This window comes from Macaca mulatta, chromosome 6 (assembly GCF_049350105.2).
Source record: "Macaca mulatta isolate MMU2019108-1 chromosome 6, T2T-MMU8v2.0, whole genome shotgun sequence".
Taxonomy (NCBI): domain Eukaryota; kingdom Metazoa; phylum Chordata; class Mammalia; order Primates; family Cercopithecidae; genus Macaca; species Macaca mulatta.
This window is the reverse complement of record NC_133411.1, coordinates 158482075-158496014: the sequence shown is the minus strand read 5'-3', so window position 1 is coordinate 158496014 and position 13940 is coordinate 158482075. Positions and strand designations below refer to the sequence as shown.

General features: G+C 38.4%; 1 protein-coding gene across 7 annotated transcripts in view; it reads left to right on the top strand.

The window, feature by feature from the left end:
- The window catches only part of CSNK1A1 (casein kinase 1 alpha 1), a 58141-nt gene that overhangs the window by 19571 nt on the left and 24630 nt on the right, over positions 1–13940 (top strand). For all 7 annotated transcript variants that reach the window (XM_015141179.3, XM_015141177.3, XM_015141176.3 and 4 more), the window contains 2 exon segments: positions 7126–7252; positions 12315–12413. In XM_015141179.3, the coding sequence (XP_014996665.1) occupies positions 7126–7252; positions 12315–12413 (226 nt within the window).

Below are 13940 nucleotides of genomic sequence, written 5' to 3'. Positions count from 1 at the left end.
CTGAAATCACAGATATTTTTATATCACGTTATTGTTGCAGGTATCTTAAAATATGGTTTACATTCATTAGTATGTCAAAATTATAGCATTTGTTAGACCTGCTCCTATATTTAATGCATTAATAAGGAGAGTATGGGGCTGGGCACCGTGGCTGACACCAGTAATTCCAGCATTTTAGGAGGCCAAGGTGGGCAGATCACATGAGACCAGTAGTTCAGGATTAGCCTGGCCAACATGGTGAAACCCTGTCTCTACTAAAAATACAAAAATCAGCCAGGAGTGGTGGCATATGCCTGTAATCCCAGCAGATGGATGCGGCATGAGAATCTCTTGAACCCGGGAGGCAGAGGTCGTAGTGAACCAAGATCACACCATTGCACTCCAGCCTGGGTGACACAGCGAGATCCTGTCTCGAAAAATAATAATAATGAGAGCGTGTATATTACTATATCCCAAATTGGTTTTTTTTTTGTTTTTTTGAGACAGAGTCTTGCTATGTCGCCCAAACTGGAGTGCAGTGGCGCAAGTTCGGCTCACTGCAATCTGCAGTCTCTGCCTCCTGAGTAGCTGGGATTACAGGCCCCTGCCAGCATGTGCGGCAAATTTTTTTTTTTTTTTTTTTTTTAGTAGAGACTGGGTTTCGCCATGTTGGCTAGGCTGGTCTTGAGCTCCTGACCTCAAGTGATCCGCCCACCTTGGCCTCCCAGAGTGTTGGGATTACAGGCTTGAGCCACTGAGCCTGGCTCAAAATTGATTTTCTTTTCTTTGTTTTTTCTTTGGTTTTGTTTTTTTTTTTTTTGAGACAGAGTTTTGTTCTTGTTGCCCAGGCTGGAGTGCAATGGTGTGATCTTGGCTCACTGCAGCCTCCGCCTCCCGGGTTCAAGCGATTCTCCTGCCTCAGCCTTCCAAGTTGCTGGATTACAGGAATGCTAATTTTGTATTTTTATTAGAGATGGGATTTCTCCATGTTTGTCAGGCTGGTCTCGAATTCCCGACCTCAGGTGATCCACCCGCCTTGGCCTCCCAAAGTGCTGGGATTACAGGCATAAGCCACCGTGCCTGGCCCCAAAATTGATTTTTTAGAAGTAATTTTATGCTAGTTCAATTTCGTTATAATTTATTTTCTTTATAATGCCTTGTATTTTATGTATTTAAAACATCATTCTGAGAAGAGATGTATGAGAAGTATCTGTGGCTTTGAGAATATATCTGTGTATAATGAATGGCAAATAGCTGTTAAGAATGGCATACACAAATATGAGTGTATAGGAAAATTAAAAGGATTTTAGAGAAAAGGGAACAGAGTAGCTGGAAGTGTTTTTTTTCTTTTTTTGGTTTGTTTGTTTTTTATTTTTTTCTTTTTTTGAAACGGAGTCTCGCTTTGTCATCCAGGCTGGAGTGCAATGGTGAGATCTCAGCTCATGGCAACCTCTGCTGCCTGGGTTCAAGCAATTTTCCTGTCTCAGTCTCCTGAGTAGCTAGAACTATAGGTGCCCACCACCACGCCCGGTTAATTTTTGTATTTTTAGTAGAAACCGGGTTTCACCATATTGGTCAGACTGGTCACGAACTCCTGACCTCATGATCCGCCAGCCTCAGCTTCCCAAAGTGCTAGGATTACAGGCGTGAGCCACCGCCCTCGGCCTGAGTAGCTGGAACTGTTAGCAATAGTATCCTAAAGAGACAATTTGAGCTAGTTCTTACAGTTCAGCAAGATCTTGCTAGGCCGAATTCCTTTTCTGCTCCCATAAAAAGGAGCATAAAGGTTGGATGATGATGGGTTGGCAAGGGACTAAGTTTGAGAGATGGTATCTTCAGGATATCTTGTAGGTGCTATTAAAATTGGATGTATTCTAGCTCTGATTCAGTGTTGATACTTTTTAGTTGTTCACTGAAGACTCTGACATTAATAACCGAAAGATTGGAAAATGACTTTTTACTTCTATAATTATTTGGCTTATTTGAATTAGGGATAAATAGATGCTTCCTGATGACTTCACTTTGAGTGCAGGGAGTGTTTCTGCATTTCTTGTTTTGTTTTCCTTATCTGCCAAATCAAGCATTCCCTAGACTGTTACAGCTTCTAATATGAGTTTTCATTATTTTACTCAGCAAATGTTTTGAGCATTTCTTGTGTATGCTGGGAATACAGGATTGTGAACAAGACAGATATAATGACTACCCCTAATTAAGTTGATAGTCTGAAGGGTAAGATTAAATTTTTTTTACTGTTATTTTTGTCCTAGTCATGGTGATGGAACTAACATGTATTTGGGTACTTTAAAGTGCATATTACAATAATTACACTGATTTATTCTGGAATATTCTAGGTTTCATAGTAATACTTAAATATTTTTATATGAAAAATATGTATTTCTTTTTTCTCAAATACTCCCATTTTCATGAAGAGATTTTTCAGAAAAAGTAAACCCCTAGCTTGAAATCTCCAGCTATAGTATAACACTTCCTAACTGGTAACCATGTCATTGTCATTCCTTCCCCTACTCCTCCATTTCCATATTGTATACTGATGCCAAGGCTAATAAGTACTGATTTTAATTATGTCTCAGCCACAAACTGTAGTAATAGTTCACCCAGTTATTTACAGCATGTAAAGCTCGTAAGCCTTGCACTGAAGAACCTATACTACAGCTTTATGTATCTGCCACCTCGACTCTTGCCTTTATGACAGCCCATGCTCCAAAATGGTTTGCCCCTGCCTGGTAAGCCCTCTTCTGCCTTGTTTATCAAAACACTGTTCATCCTTCAGGATCTGACTGGTAGCAGACTATTTTCCTAATATGTCTTCAGACAGATTTAGTTCTCATTGATCTTTTGTGTGAATTGTGTTAGCATTTTTTGTCAGCCTCATTGACTTTTGCATGTATTGTCTTACATTTGTGCTTTTTGTATGTCTTAATTTTTAAATTAGATTTAATTTGGATATGCATTTAGAGGAAAGGACATAAGAGCAGAGAGACAGACCTTGCCTTCTCTTGGCATCATCTTCAGACCTTAGATACTTTTATTATGCTGTAAGTAAGTAATGATGGTTGTATAAATTATGAACTCATTCTTCAGCCTACTTTTAGGTAACACTGAAGTCTAAAGGTATAGATTTGAAACAAATGGAAAATGAGAACCCTGAACATTTTGTCTTTTTAAAATTATTATTTTTACTTTCACCCACTAAATTACTTGATTTTTTAAAAATGTTTTGTGACTATTAGGAAGAATAAAGGCCAAATCAATTGGAGTACTTTTTTTAGTCTCATAAATACCTGAGTACCTGCAATGTGCACATAACTTTACCACTGTACACTTAGTAGCAACACATCTTGTACTTAAAAATGTCTAAAGGTAAGACCTGTGGTTTCTAGTTTGAAGGCCTAGAAAGTAGAGAATAAGAGTGAGATTTTTGTGTTGGTGTTTGAGACTATAAACTTAAATGGCCTCAGAGAATCGGGTTAGTGCTTTTTCATTACTCAGGTTCTGTGAAAAGACTATTCAAATAAAAATAAAGCTGTAAGCTCTATCCTACCAGGTATAGAGACAAACACAAAAGTAACAGTAGATGAATATTGTCAAGGGGTTAAGACTGTGGATACAAGCAATAGTTAATGGCTTTGGGAATTCTAGGAAATAGGAGACCAATGTGGGATCGTGACATACGGAAGGTTTCTTTGGCATCTGGGTTTTAAGGTTGGGATTGAAGGTAGAGAAAAGCTCTCAGAATAGACGTGGGAGGCATGGAGGTGAAGGTAGAAACTAAGAATAAGATTGGAATAAGCAGAACACCACTTCTTATTCTGAATCTGTGTGTGATAATGTCTGAATGAGTTAGTCCAGATGGAAAAGCACAGATGGAGGGTGTGACGTGCTAGCTTTAGAGAATTAAGTTATATATTCCTTGAGACCAAAGGAAGTGTGAAAGATGCAAACACCTGTCTCTTAGCTTTAAGGAGTTATAGTACCGGTCCATAGAAAAGAAAGTCCTAGTTGTTTTAGAACTGCATGGTTGCTCCACAGGGAAAAATGCCTTTGAAATGCTTATTTTTTTAAGCTGTTTTTCAATGAAGTATTTAATCCTCCTGACTTTGAGAATAGTGAATATGTCTTGTGTTCATAAATTTAAGCAAGGGTTAAGAGTGCACAGTGTGTGTGTTTTAAGTGTGCTTCTCAATTCATCTAATTCTTCCCAGTTTCTAATTATTAAGGGAGTTAGAGGTTTACATGCAGGTGATTTTGTTAGAGGCTTACTTTGCAGATGATTTCTTTATGAAATCATGTTAATTGCATGAAAATATGAAATCTGAATTTGTACCTTTTACATTACAGGTTTGTGTTTGGGCTTAGATGGATGGTTATAACATTTGCTTATTTTTTGTAGTTTTACGTCTGAGCCATCAGTGGAAACCTGTCTAGAGCTGAGATGTGGTCTTATAAATAAGAGTTGATTTATGCCTTCCCTTTTGCCTATTTGACTTTTTGTGCCTTCTTACTTCCTTAGCTCTTTCTGGATTTGGTGTTCTCTTTTTCTTAAAAGCCTAGATAAATTAGATTTATATTAAACAAGTGTTGAATGTTTATAATGGTAGGTTTGTGACAGCTCTCTAGTCCAGATTTGCCTATCATATAAAAAGGAAGAGGGGAAATAACCGAAGAAAATAAAATGAGGAAAAGAGAAAGGAGAACACAGCTTATTTGCTTTATCACTTACCTTTTAATACTGTTATTATGTATTACCCAAAGCATCACTGTGGGCTTCTTTCAAGTAAATGTTTTCAGCGAATGTGAAAGGTGTTGAATTCCCATAGGGAGAATAAAGAGTGGAAGAGGGAAAATAACGGCAGCTTTAGTACACTGTTTTAAGCAATATGGACAAAACTGTCTCTTCTGGCTGGGTGCAGTGGCTCACACCTGTAATCCCAGCACTTTGGGAGGCCGAGAGGTGGATCACCTGAGGTCAGGAGTTCGAGACCAGCCTGGCCAACAAGGTGAAACCCCGTCTCTACTAAAAATACAAAAAATAGCTGGGTGTGGTGGCAGGTGCCTATAATCCCAGCTACTTGGGAGGCAGAGGTTGCAGTGAGCCAAGATCGCACCACTGCACTCCAGCCTAGAGGATAGAGCGAGAGACTCTCAAAAAAAAAAAAAAAAACTGGCTCTTTTGCTATCACGTTGACACATTTGTTTCCTAGGAAGTGGGCAAGACCTCTAGAAGGTTAAGCAGACACTCTTCCCTTACTGGAGTATCTTTTTCTGCAAAGAGGATGTGGAAATGGATTTGATTTTGTATGCTTGACAGTTATCCATGTGTCAGGTTTGGGAAGTAGTTCTCAAGAACAACTGAAACAAAAGTCGTAGGAAGGAACTGAACTTTTTGGCTTATAATCCTCTTAGGATCTCTTACTCCCAACATTAGATTCTAGGGAGCATATTTATTATACCTGACTATGAGACCTATCTGAATAGGTCTGAAATTAAAGCTCTCTGATTTGAGGCTTCCCCTCTGCCCTTTCTCAAGTGCTAAGCCTGAAATTTCTGTAGTTTTGGTAGATGCCATCAAGGGTTAATGGGTGCCCAGGACCACTAGTTAGAATAGACTATTTTCTTAAAGAAGAAACACAAGAGTAGCACATCTGTATAGTTATCTTTGCATTTTCTAGAAAAATATTATTAAAAGATTAAATCCTCATACTCTAGTTTTAATATTGATTTTCTTGAATCTTTGGCATTTATCAGCAAAGCAAGAAATGGCACTAAACAGTTTCCTACTTGACTGATACTTGTTATAATTTTGACACAGATTTTAGTTTTTTGAAAAAGCTGGTGAGGTTCAGTGGTTCAACCTGTAATACCAGTGCTTTGGGAGGCTGAGGCAGGAGGATCTTTTGAGCCCAGAAGTTAGAGACTAGCCTGGGCAACATAGGGAGACTCTGCCTTTACAAGAAATTTAAAAGACCCTGTCTCTACCAAAAACGTTTTAAAAATTTAGCTGGTCATGATGGCACGTCTATCATCCCAGCTACTTGGGAAACTGAAATAGGAGGATTGCTTGAGATCAGGTCAAAGGCTGCAGTGAGTTGCGATTGCACCACTGCACCCCAGCCTGGCAACAGAGCGAGACCCTGTCTAAAAATAAATGAATAAATAAATAAATAGATAAATAAGGAGGAAGGAAGGAAAAGAAAGAAAAGCCTGTTCTCCCCTTTTGAATATTTTTAAAACATAAAGCTTTCCAGATACGGTAAATTTTGGTGTTGGTTCTTTTCAGAATTGACAAAAAAATGACTCCAGTTTAAGCTTTAAAATAACTTTTTAAACAAAATTTTAAGTATCACCCAATTTTCTTAGCAGAATTTGATATCTAGAAAAGTTTGAAAGAAAAATGGTAGTGCTTCTTTTAAGGAAAGTACTCTTACCAGAATCATAGGCATCAAAATTTGAAATAATTTATTGCAGTGATTTTCAGTCCTTGGGATAAATGAAACTGGCAATTGATACTTCTTGAGTTATTAGGGACACATTGTGTACAGTAATACAGCCCAGGATAATTAAAACATGATTCCAGTTAAAAGCAAATAAATGTCATTAGTTTGTTATACGGGTTATTTTCTGTGATCTGAAACTAAGCAAAAATATGACTCCCTTTTGAATAAGGACAAGTAGTTATTGATTAAATGCAGTTTGGTAGAACTGGGATGGGAATTCAGATAAAAGAAATCTTTGCTTTCTGAAACATTTTGGAATGACTGATAGAGTCATCTTCATTTCTTCTGTTACAAAGTAAATTCAGGTGAGATTAAGGAATTTGCTAAAGGCCACAGGAATCAGTGGCCAGTGGGTGTAAAATCCAGCTGCCCTGGTAACAGGAGATTTTAAGGCTACTATGCATGTCCTATCTATATAGGAGAATGGAGTTGCATGACAGGGGAAAAAATGTCTCATTACCCTTGTTTTGTCTTGGGCCTTGTAGTTAATTAGCGTGTTCGTCTCCCAGGTAGGGGAACATTTGCCTTAAATAATACCTACTCAGAGAAAGAAAACTATCTTATTCTTAGGGTTGATGATATTAAGTGATAGCTTTATGTAATACCCTCTCTTCTCCTTTTGTTTCGTTAGGTGGTATGGTCAGGAAAAAGACTACAATGTACTAGTCATGGATCTTCTGGGACCTAGCCTCGAAGACCTCTTCAATTTCTGTTCAAGAAGGTTCACAATGAAAACTGTACTTATGTTAGCTGACCAGGTATGTGAAATTTTGATTAGAATATAAACTGAGAATAGTACTGTTGACTGGAATTTCATTATATATAAATCAGAGTATTAAAATCCTGTGCATCACTATTTAACCTTAGCATAGGCAGAAAAAAAATAATAATGTAACTTGTAGATATTTTCCTATGGGAATAAGACAAAAACTGGAATTATCTTGGTTTCTTACTCATCTGTAGTCTAGTAGTTTTCAATCTGCTCCTTCAGATGAAGTTTTAGTGTCAAATATAGCAGGTTATTGTAAGATTTTGTTTGGAGAAAGAGTTTAGAGTGTATATATGCATATAATTGTAGATAAATGTATATTGACATTTTGTTTAAATTCAGCAAAATTGAATATTATGTATTACGTGTGGGACTCTTAGAAAAGCTATATTTTTGAGGATAAAAAGGTCCTGAAGTAATTTAAGGAAGAATTTTTTAACCAAGTAGATGCTGCTTGTTGTAATGGATTCTCAACCATTTGTATTACTTAAGACCTAGGAAATTTCGAAGATGTCATGAATTAGATTGATGCATTGGCTGTAGGTTAGATTAAATGGTTTTTACAGCCAAAGTTTGGATATTTCGATCTTAAGAAATGAGAAAGATAGAGTAAGGAACAAACCTTAAGGGAAAAGATAATACATTAAGATAATAATTGGTAAATATCAAGAAATGTATAATTTTTTATTTTGATCAATATTTGTTGCCTTTAAGGGCAGGAAAATGTTGGAAATGCTTCAAGTTAAACTCGGTGTGCTTATAAAAATACTATGAAGAGAATGACATTTAAAAATGTTGATTGGATGTCATAAAGTATAATGAGATAAACAGAATTGGTATTTGAAGTGGAATTTTAGTAAGTTTGTAAATTCAGAAGGATGAAGAGAAGTAGGTTAATGGGCACAAAAATACAGTTAGGAGGAATAAGTTCTAGTATTACATTGTATAGTAGGGAAATTATAGTTAACAATAGCTTATCGTTTATTTCAAAATAGCTAGAAGAGTAGAATTGTAATGTTCCCAACACAAAATATAAATGTTTGAAGTAATGAGTATTCCAACTACCCTGATTTGATCATTATACATTGTATACATGTATCAAAATATCACACACACCCCATAAATGTATACAACTAGTATAGATCAATGACAAATAATTCAAAGGATTAGAAAGCAGTACCCATTTTCTGTAATCAGCACCTGATACTCCCCAAGCTTCTTAACCTTAAAAGTACTGAGTGGCTCAAGCAAATGTGAGCAAATTGTGATATTTGTGGCACAAAACAAACTCAAGCATTAAAAGGTTAAAAGTGGCCTGGCATACTGGCTCTCGCCTGTAATCCGGCACTTTGGCAGATTGAGCCAGGAGGATCTCTTGAGCCCAGGAGTTCCAGGCTACAGTGATCTATAGTAATGCCACTGCACTCCAGCCTAAGCGATAGAGCCAAGACCCCATCTCTTTTAAGTTAACAGCCTTTAATACCAGCCGGGCTTGGTGGCTCACGCCTGTTGTCCCAGCACTTTGAGAAGCCAAGGCCGGTAGATCACCTGAGGTCAGGAGTTCGAGACCAGCCTGGCCAACATGGTGAAACCCATCTCTACTAAAAGTACAAAAATTAGCTGGGCATGGTGGCTCACGCCTGTAATCCCAGCTACCCAGGAGGCTGAGGCATGAGAATCTCATGAACCCAGGAGGTGGAGATTGCAGTGAGCCAAGATTGTGCCACTACACTCCAGCCTGGGGCATAGAACGAGACTCTGTCTCCAAGGAAAAAAAAAAAAAAAGCCTTTAATTTTTTTTTTTTTTGAAATGGAGTCTTGCTCTGTTGTCCAGGCTGGAGTGCAGTGGCGCGATCTCTGCTCACTGCAAGCTCCGCCGCCTACCAGGTTCACGCCATTCTCCTGCCTCAGCCTCCCTAGAAGCCGGGACTACAGGCGCCCGCCACCACGCCCGGCTAATTTTTTTGTATTTTTAGTAGAGACGGGGTTTTACCGTGTTCGCCAGGATGGTCTCGATCTCCTGACCTCATGATCCGCCCGCCTTGGCCTCCCAAAGTGCTGGGATTACAGGCGTGAGCCACCGTGCCTGGCCTAATACATTTTAACTAACATATATGAGTGAATCCTAATAAAAGAGTTATGGCTTATATTTTGTTTGTTCAGTAACACATAAGCATCCATACATTGAACATGTATTGAGATCCTACCACTGTACTTAGTGCTGGGGGTTGGGGTGGCAAAAATAAGAATTAGTCTCTTCCCTCTAGAAAGAAACTTAGAGTCTAACAAAGAAAGATAGAAAAATAAGATGTTCCGGCTGGGCGCGGTGGCTCAAGCCTGTAATCCCAGCACTTTGGGAGGCCGAGACGGGCGGATCATGAGGTCAGGAGATCGAGACCATCCTGGCTGACACGGTGAAACCCCGTCTCTACTAAAAAATACAAAAAAAAAAAAACTAGCCGGGCGAGGTGGCGGGCGCCTGTAGTCCCAGATACTCGGGAGGCTGAGGCAGGAGAATGGCGTGAACCTGGGATGTGGAGCTTGCAGTGAGCCGAGATCTGGCTACTGCACTCCAGCCTGGGCGGCAGAGCGAGACTCCGTCTCAAAAAAAAAAAAAAAGAAAAATAAGATGTTCCATCCTTGTTGTAGAGTTGTAGAAGTCTCTGTTGGGTACATGGGTGACAAATGTGAAGAAATGTAATTCTGAGGAAGGGAGATACAAGAAAGCTTTCATTTAAGGTAGTTAACACCTAAGTCTTGCTCTGCAGATGATAGGTAACAGGTGTAAGTTGTTTAAGCCAGAGATTACTGGTTTGGCTTCAGAAGACATTCGTCAAGGTAGAAGAGTACAATTTAGAATCTGTGTATTCATGATAATAAAAGCTCTGGGGAAAATGGGGACAAATAAAAAATAGAATCCTAACACATACTACTGGGAAGAGCAAGAACATATGGACAGAAAGATAATGTTGGCAGTCTTTGGATACGGAATCTATTTAAAAATACAACTTCTAAGTAAGTGTCTTACAGAAAAGATAGAGGTTGGGTGTGGTGGCTCATGCCAGCAATCCCAGCACTTTGGGAGGCTGAAGTGGGAGGATCACTTGAGCTCAGGAGTTCGAGACCAGCCTGGGCAACATAACGATACCCTACTTTCCACAAAAAGTACAAAAAGTATCTGGGCATGGTAACGTGCACGTTTGTAGTCCCAGCTTCTCAGGGGGCTGAGCTGAAATGATCACTTGAGCCCTGGAGGTTGAGGCTGCTGTGAGCCATGATCTTGCCACTGTACCCCAGCTTGGGTGACAAAGTGAGACTCTGTCTCAAAAAAAAAAAAAAAAAAAAACTTCTATTGTATACAAGAAATTCCATAAACAGTCAAAATAAAAAATACTTAATATAAATCTGTTTACATAATGACAGATAAAAGATTGTTTGTTGTATGATGAGAACTCCCAAAAGCTAACAAGAAGACAATAGGCTGAAAGAAAAATAGGCAAAGAGTGGAGCTTGACAGTACATGGAAGAGTAAATCCTCATAAAAGGGCCAGGCGCAGTGGCTCACGCCTGTAATCCCAGCTCTTTGGGAGGCCGAGACAGGTGGATCATTTTAGGCCAGGAGCTCGAAACCAACATGGTGAAACTCCATCTCTACTAAAAATACAAAAAAGTACCCAGGCGTGTGGCGAGTGCCTGTAATCCCAACTACTCGGGAGGCTGAGGCGGGAGAATCACTTAAACCCAGGAGGCAGAGGTTGCAGTGAGCTGAGATTGCACCACTGCATTCCAGCCTGGGCAGCAGAGTGAGTGAGACTCTGTCTCAAAAAAAAAAAAAAAAAAAAAAATCCTCATGCAAGGATTTACTCCTAAATCGAGGCCGGGCATGGTAGTTCACGCCTGTAATACTACCACATTGGGAGGTTGAGGCAGGAGGATCTCCTGAACCCAGGAGTTCGAGAGCAGTTGGGCAGCATAACGATATACCGTCTCTACCAAAAATTAAAAATTAGCTGATGCAAAAAAATTAGCCAGATGTGGTGGCATGCACCTTACAGTTTCAGCTACTCCAGAGGGTGAAGCGTGAGGATCACTGGAGCCTGGAAGGTTGAGGCAGCAGTGGGTTATGGTCACTTCATTGCACTTTAGCCTAGGTGACAGAGCGAGGCCCTGTCGCAAAAAAAAACCAGAAGAGTAAATCCAAATTGTTACAGCCTATTGTGAAAGGCAGTGTGATATTATCTATCAAAATGGAAAATACAACCCAGCAACTCCCCATAATTTTATGGGGTTTGAAGCCCATAGAAATAAAAGCACTAGTGAGTAAAGATACATGTCTATTAATGGCATTATTTATAGGAGGAGAAAGTGGAAAACAATCTGAGAATACTGTGAGTTGGGGAAGACATAACATCTCTACCACAAAATATCTGTAGCCATTAAAAAGGATATTTGAGCTATAATGTTTGACTTTGCATAATTTCCAATAAATTGATTAAGGAAAGCTGTTAAGAATGGCATGTTTAATATTTAACTTTTGAAATGAGATTACATAAGAATTATAACAACTACTTATAGCTTTATCTGCCAGTCTGTCAACATTCCCCACTCCCAAATATATGTGTGTCTGTGTGCGTATGTATATCTAACAGCATGGAATTAGGTCTGGGTAATACCAGGCCATTTTAACAGGTTACTTTAGAAGGCCTAGGATTGAGTGTGGAAAGTTTTTATTTTATTTCCTTTATCGTAGCAACTGAAACAATTCTAAAGGTATTCTTTTTATTATTTGAAAATCACAAACACCAAGTCTTCCTATGGGATTAGACCCTGCCATGGTTTTAATCATTAATACTAGAAGGTGAAGCCAAAGGACACAGCAGGTGTGTGCTTACTAGAAATAAATGGAGAACTTAGTTGTCCTTTCCATTTCATTTTTTCTAACACTGTCTTTGTGAACTCTAAATAATTGAGACACTGAAATACTTAAGAAATAATGTGTTGTTTTTCATTTACTGCTTAACTCAATTATCTCTCCCTTCCTTTTTTTCCAGATGATCAGTAGAATTGAATATGTGCATACAAAGAATTTTATACACAGAGACATTAAACCAGATAACTTCCTAATGGGTATTGGGCGTCACTGTAATAAGGTTAGTCAAATGCTCTTTGCATGAAAGAACAAAGAGTAAAGTTTCAACAAGAATTGCTTTGGTAAACTTCTCAATCTTTTAAAAAGCCATAGTAAGTTGAATTTGCTGTTGACAGTTGCTTTAAAAGATTGTGCTATAAGGATAATCAGCTAACTCCATTAACTTAGTAACTTGAAATAAATTCTCGTCAACTTACCCAACGGAGGTTAGTTACCTATATGGAAATATAAAATTCTAAGGGCTGTATAATGAACTGTAGTTGTCTAAGTTATTTAACTGTTGAACAGTTGTATCTATTTTTCATTCACAAAAATAGCAAAAACCCCCATATTCTTTTCTTCCTGAATGCTTAAAACCAGATTTTAACCTTTGGCTCTGAAGTGTGGGTTTTTATAATATATGTGCTTGTGCCAGTATGGGAACACTGACTTATGTGTCACCATGGTGTTAACATTTGCTGACTGAGCATGGTTGATAATGAGAATTCTTCAGTCCTTGAATTTGTGTATTTAAAAGGATAACTTTTGGGCCTGCTTCAAAAGTAGTTGACAGTTTTTTACTTGGGTGCCAAATTGGGTGAGTTCTCCACCCCTTCCTCTCCCTTTAAAGGAAAATGTAGACAAGTGAAATGAACATTCATACAACAAAACTAGTGTTCATTTGGGGTCTCTGAGAGTGGTTCAATTTATGGGGTGATTGGGTTTTAGCTAGTGGCGCATGATTGCAGTTAGAAACTAATTGTGCTGACATTTTTTTCTGTAATGATTAGTCTTACTGAGTGAATTGCTTTCTTTATCGATACTATGTTGAGCTCGGGCAGACAGGCAGCATTGGCAATGCACTAAGCATGTTGTGATCTGATGATCTATCTGATAGAAATTCTCAACTTCAGGACAACTTGGGGGCTTTTTTGTTTTTTGTGGCTTTTTTGTTTTGTTTTTGGAAGGAAGATGCCCATTTGTTTTACTAAACTATTAGGAAATGTTTGGTGTTTTTAGGTCTAGCTATAAATGTTTACCTTTGTTTGCCTGTATGAATGCCAACTGGGAGCCATTACCATTAGAATTGGTGTTATTTGTTAATGTGAGATACTGATGTTGGTCTGATCAGGTTTTAGGAAATTAAATATTTTTGTTCAGCTTTAAATAATGAAAGGTGTTTAAATATACACATATCTTGTCATTCCCAAGTTGCATTAAAAAATATTTTGTAGCTTTTCTCTGAAGTATCCAGGTTTTTATTACTGTAAAGCCTGGTAATACAGTTGAAAAAAAATTACTGTTCTTAAATTTTGGGGCAGTTTTGTCCATTTGACTCCAATCTTCTTGGCCATTTCCCAGCCCTCTCTTTCCCGTTTTCTTATCCCCTAAAAACCCATTATCACCATGTGATTCCTATTCTGCATCGTTGACATTGCAGTACATGGTTTTTGCCTTAAATTTAAATGATGACCTAGATATCACTTTGCCTTCCCCCCACAACCCCCTTAAGAATAGCTTGTTAATCACATAGTTGTCTTAAGGAAGT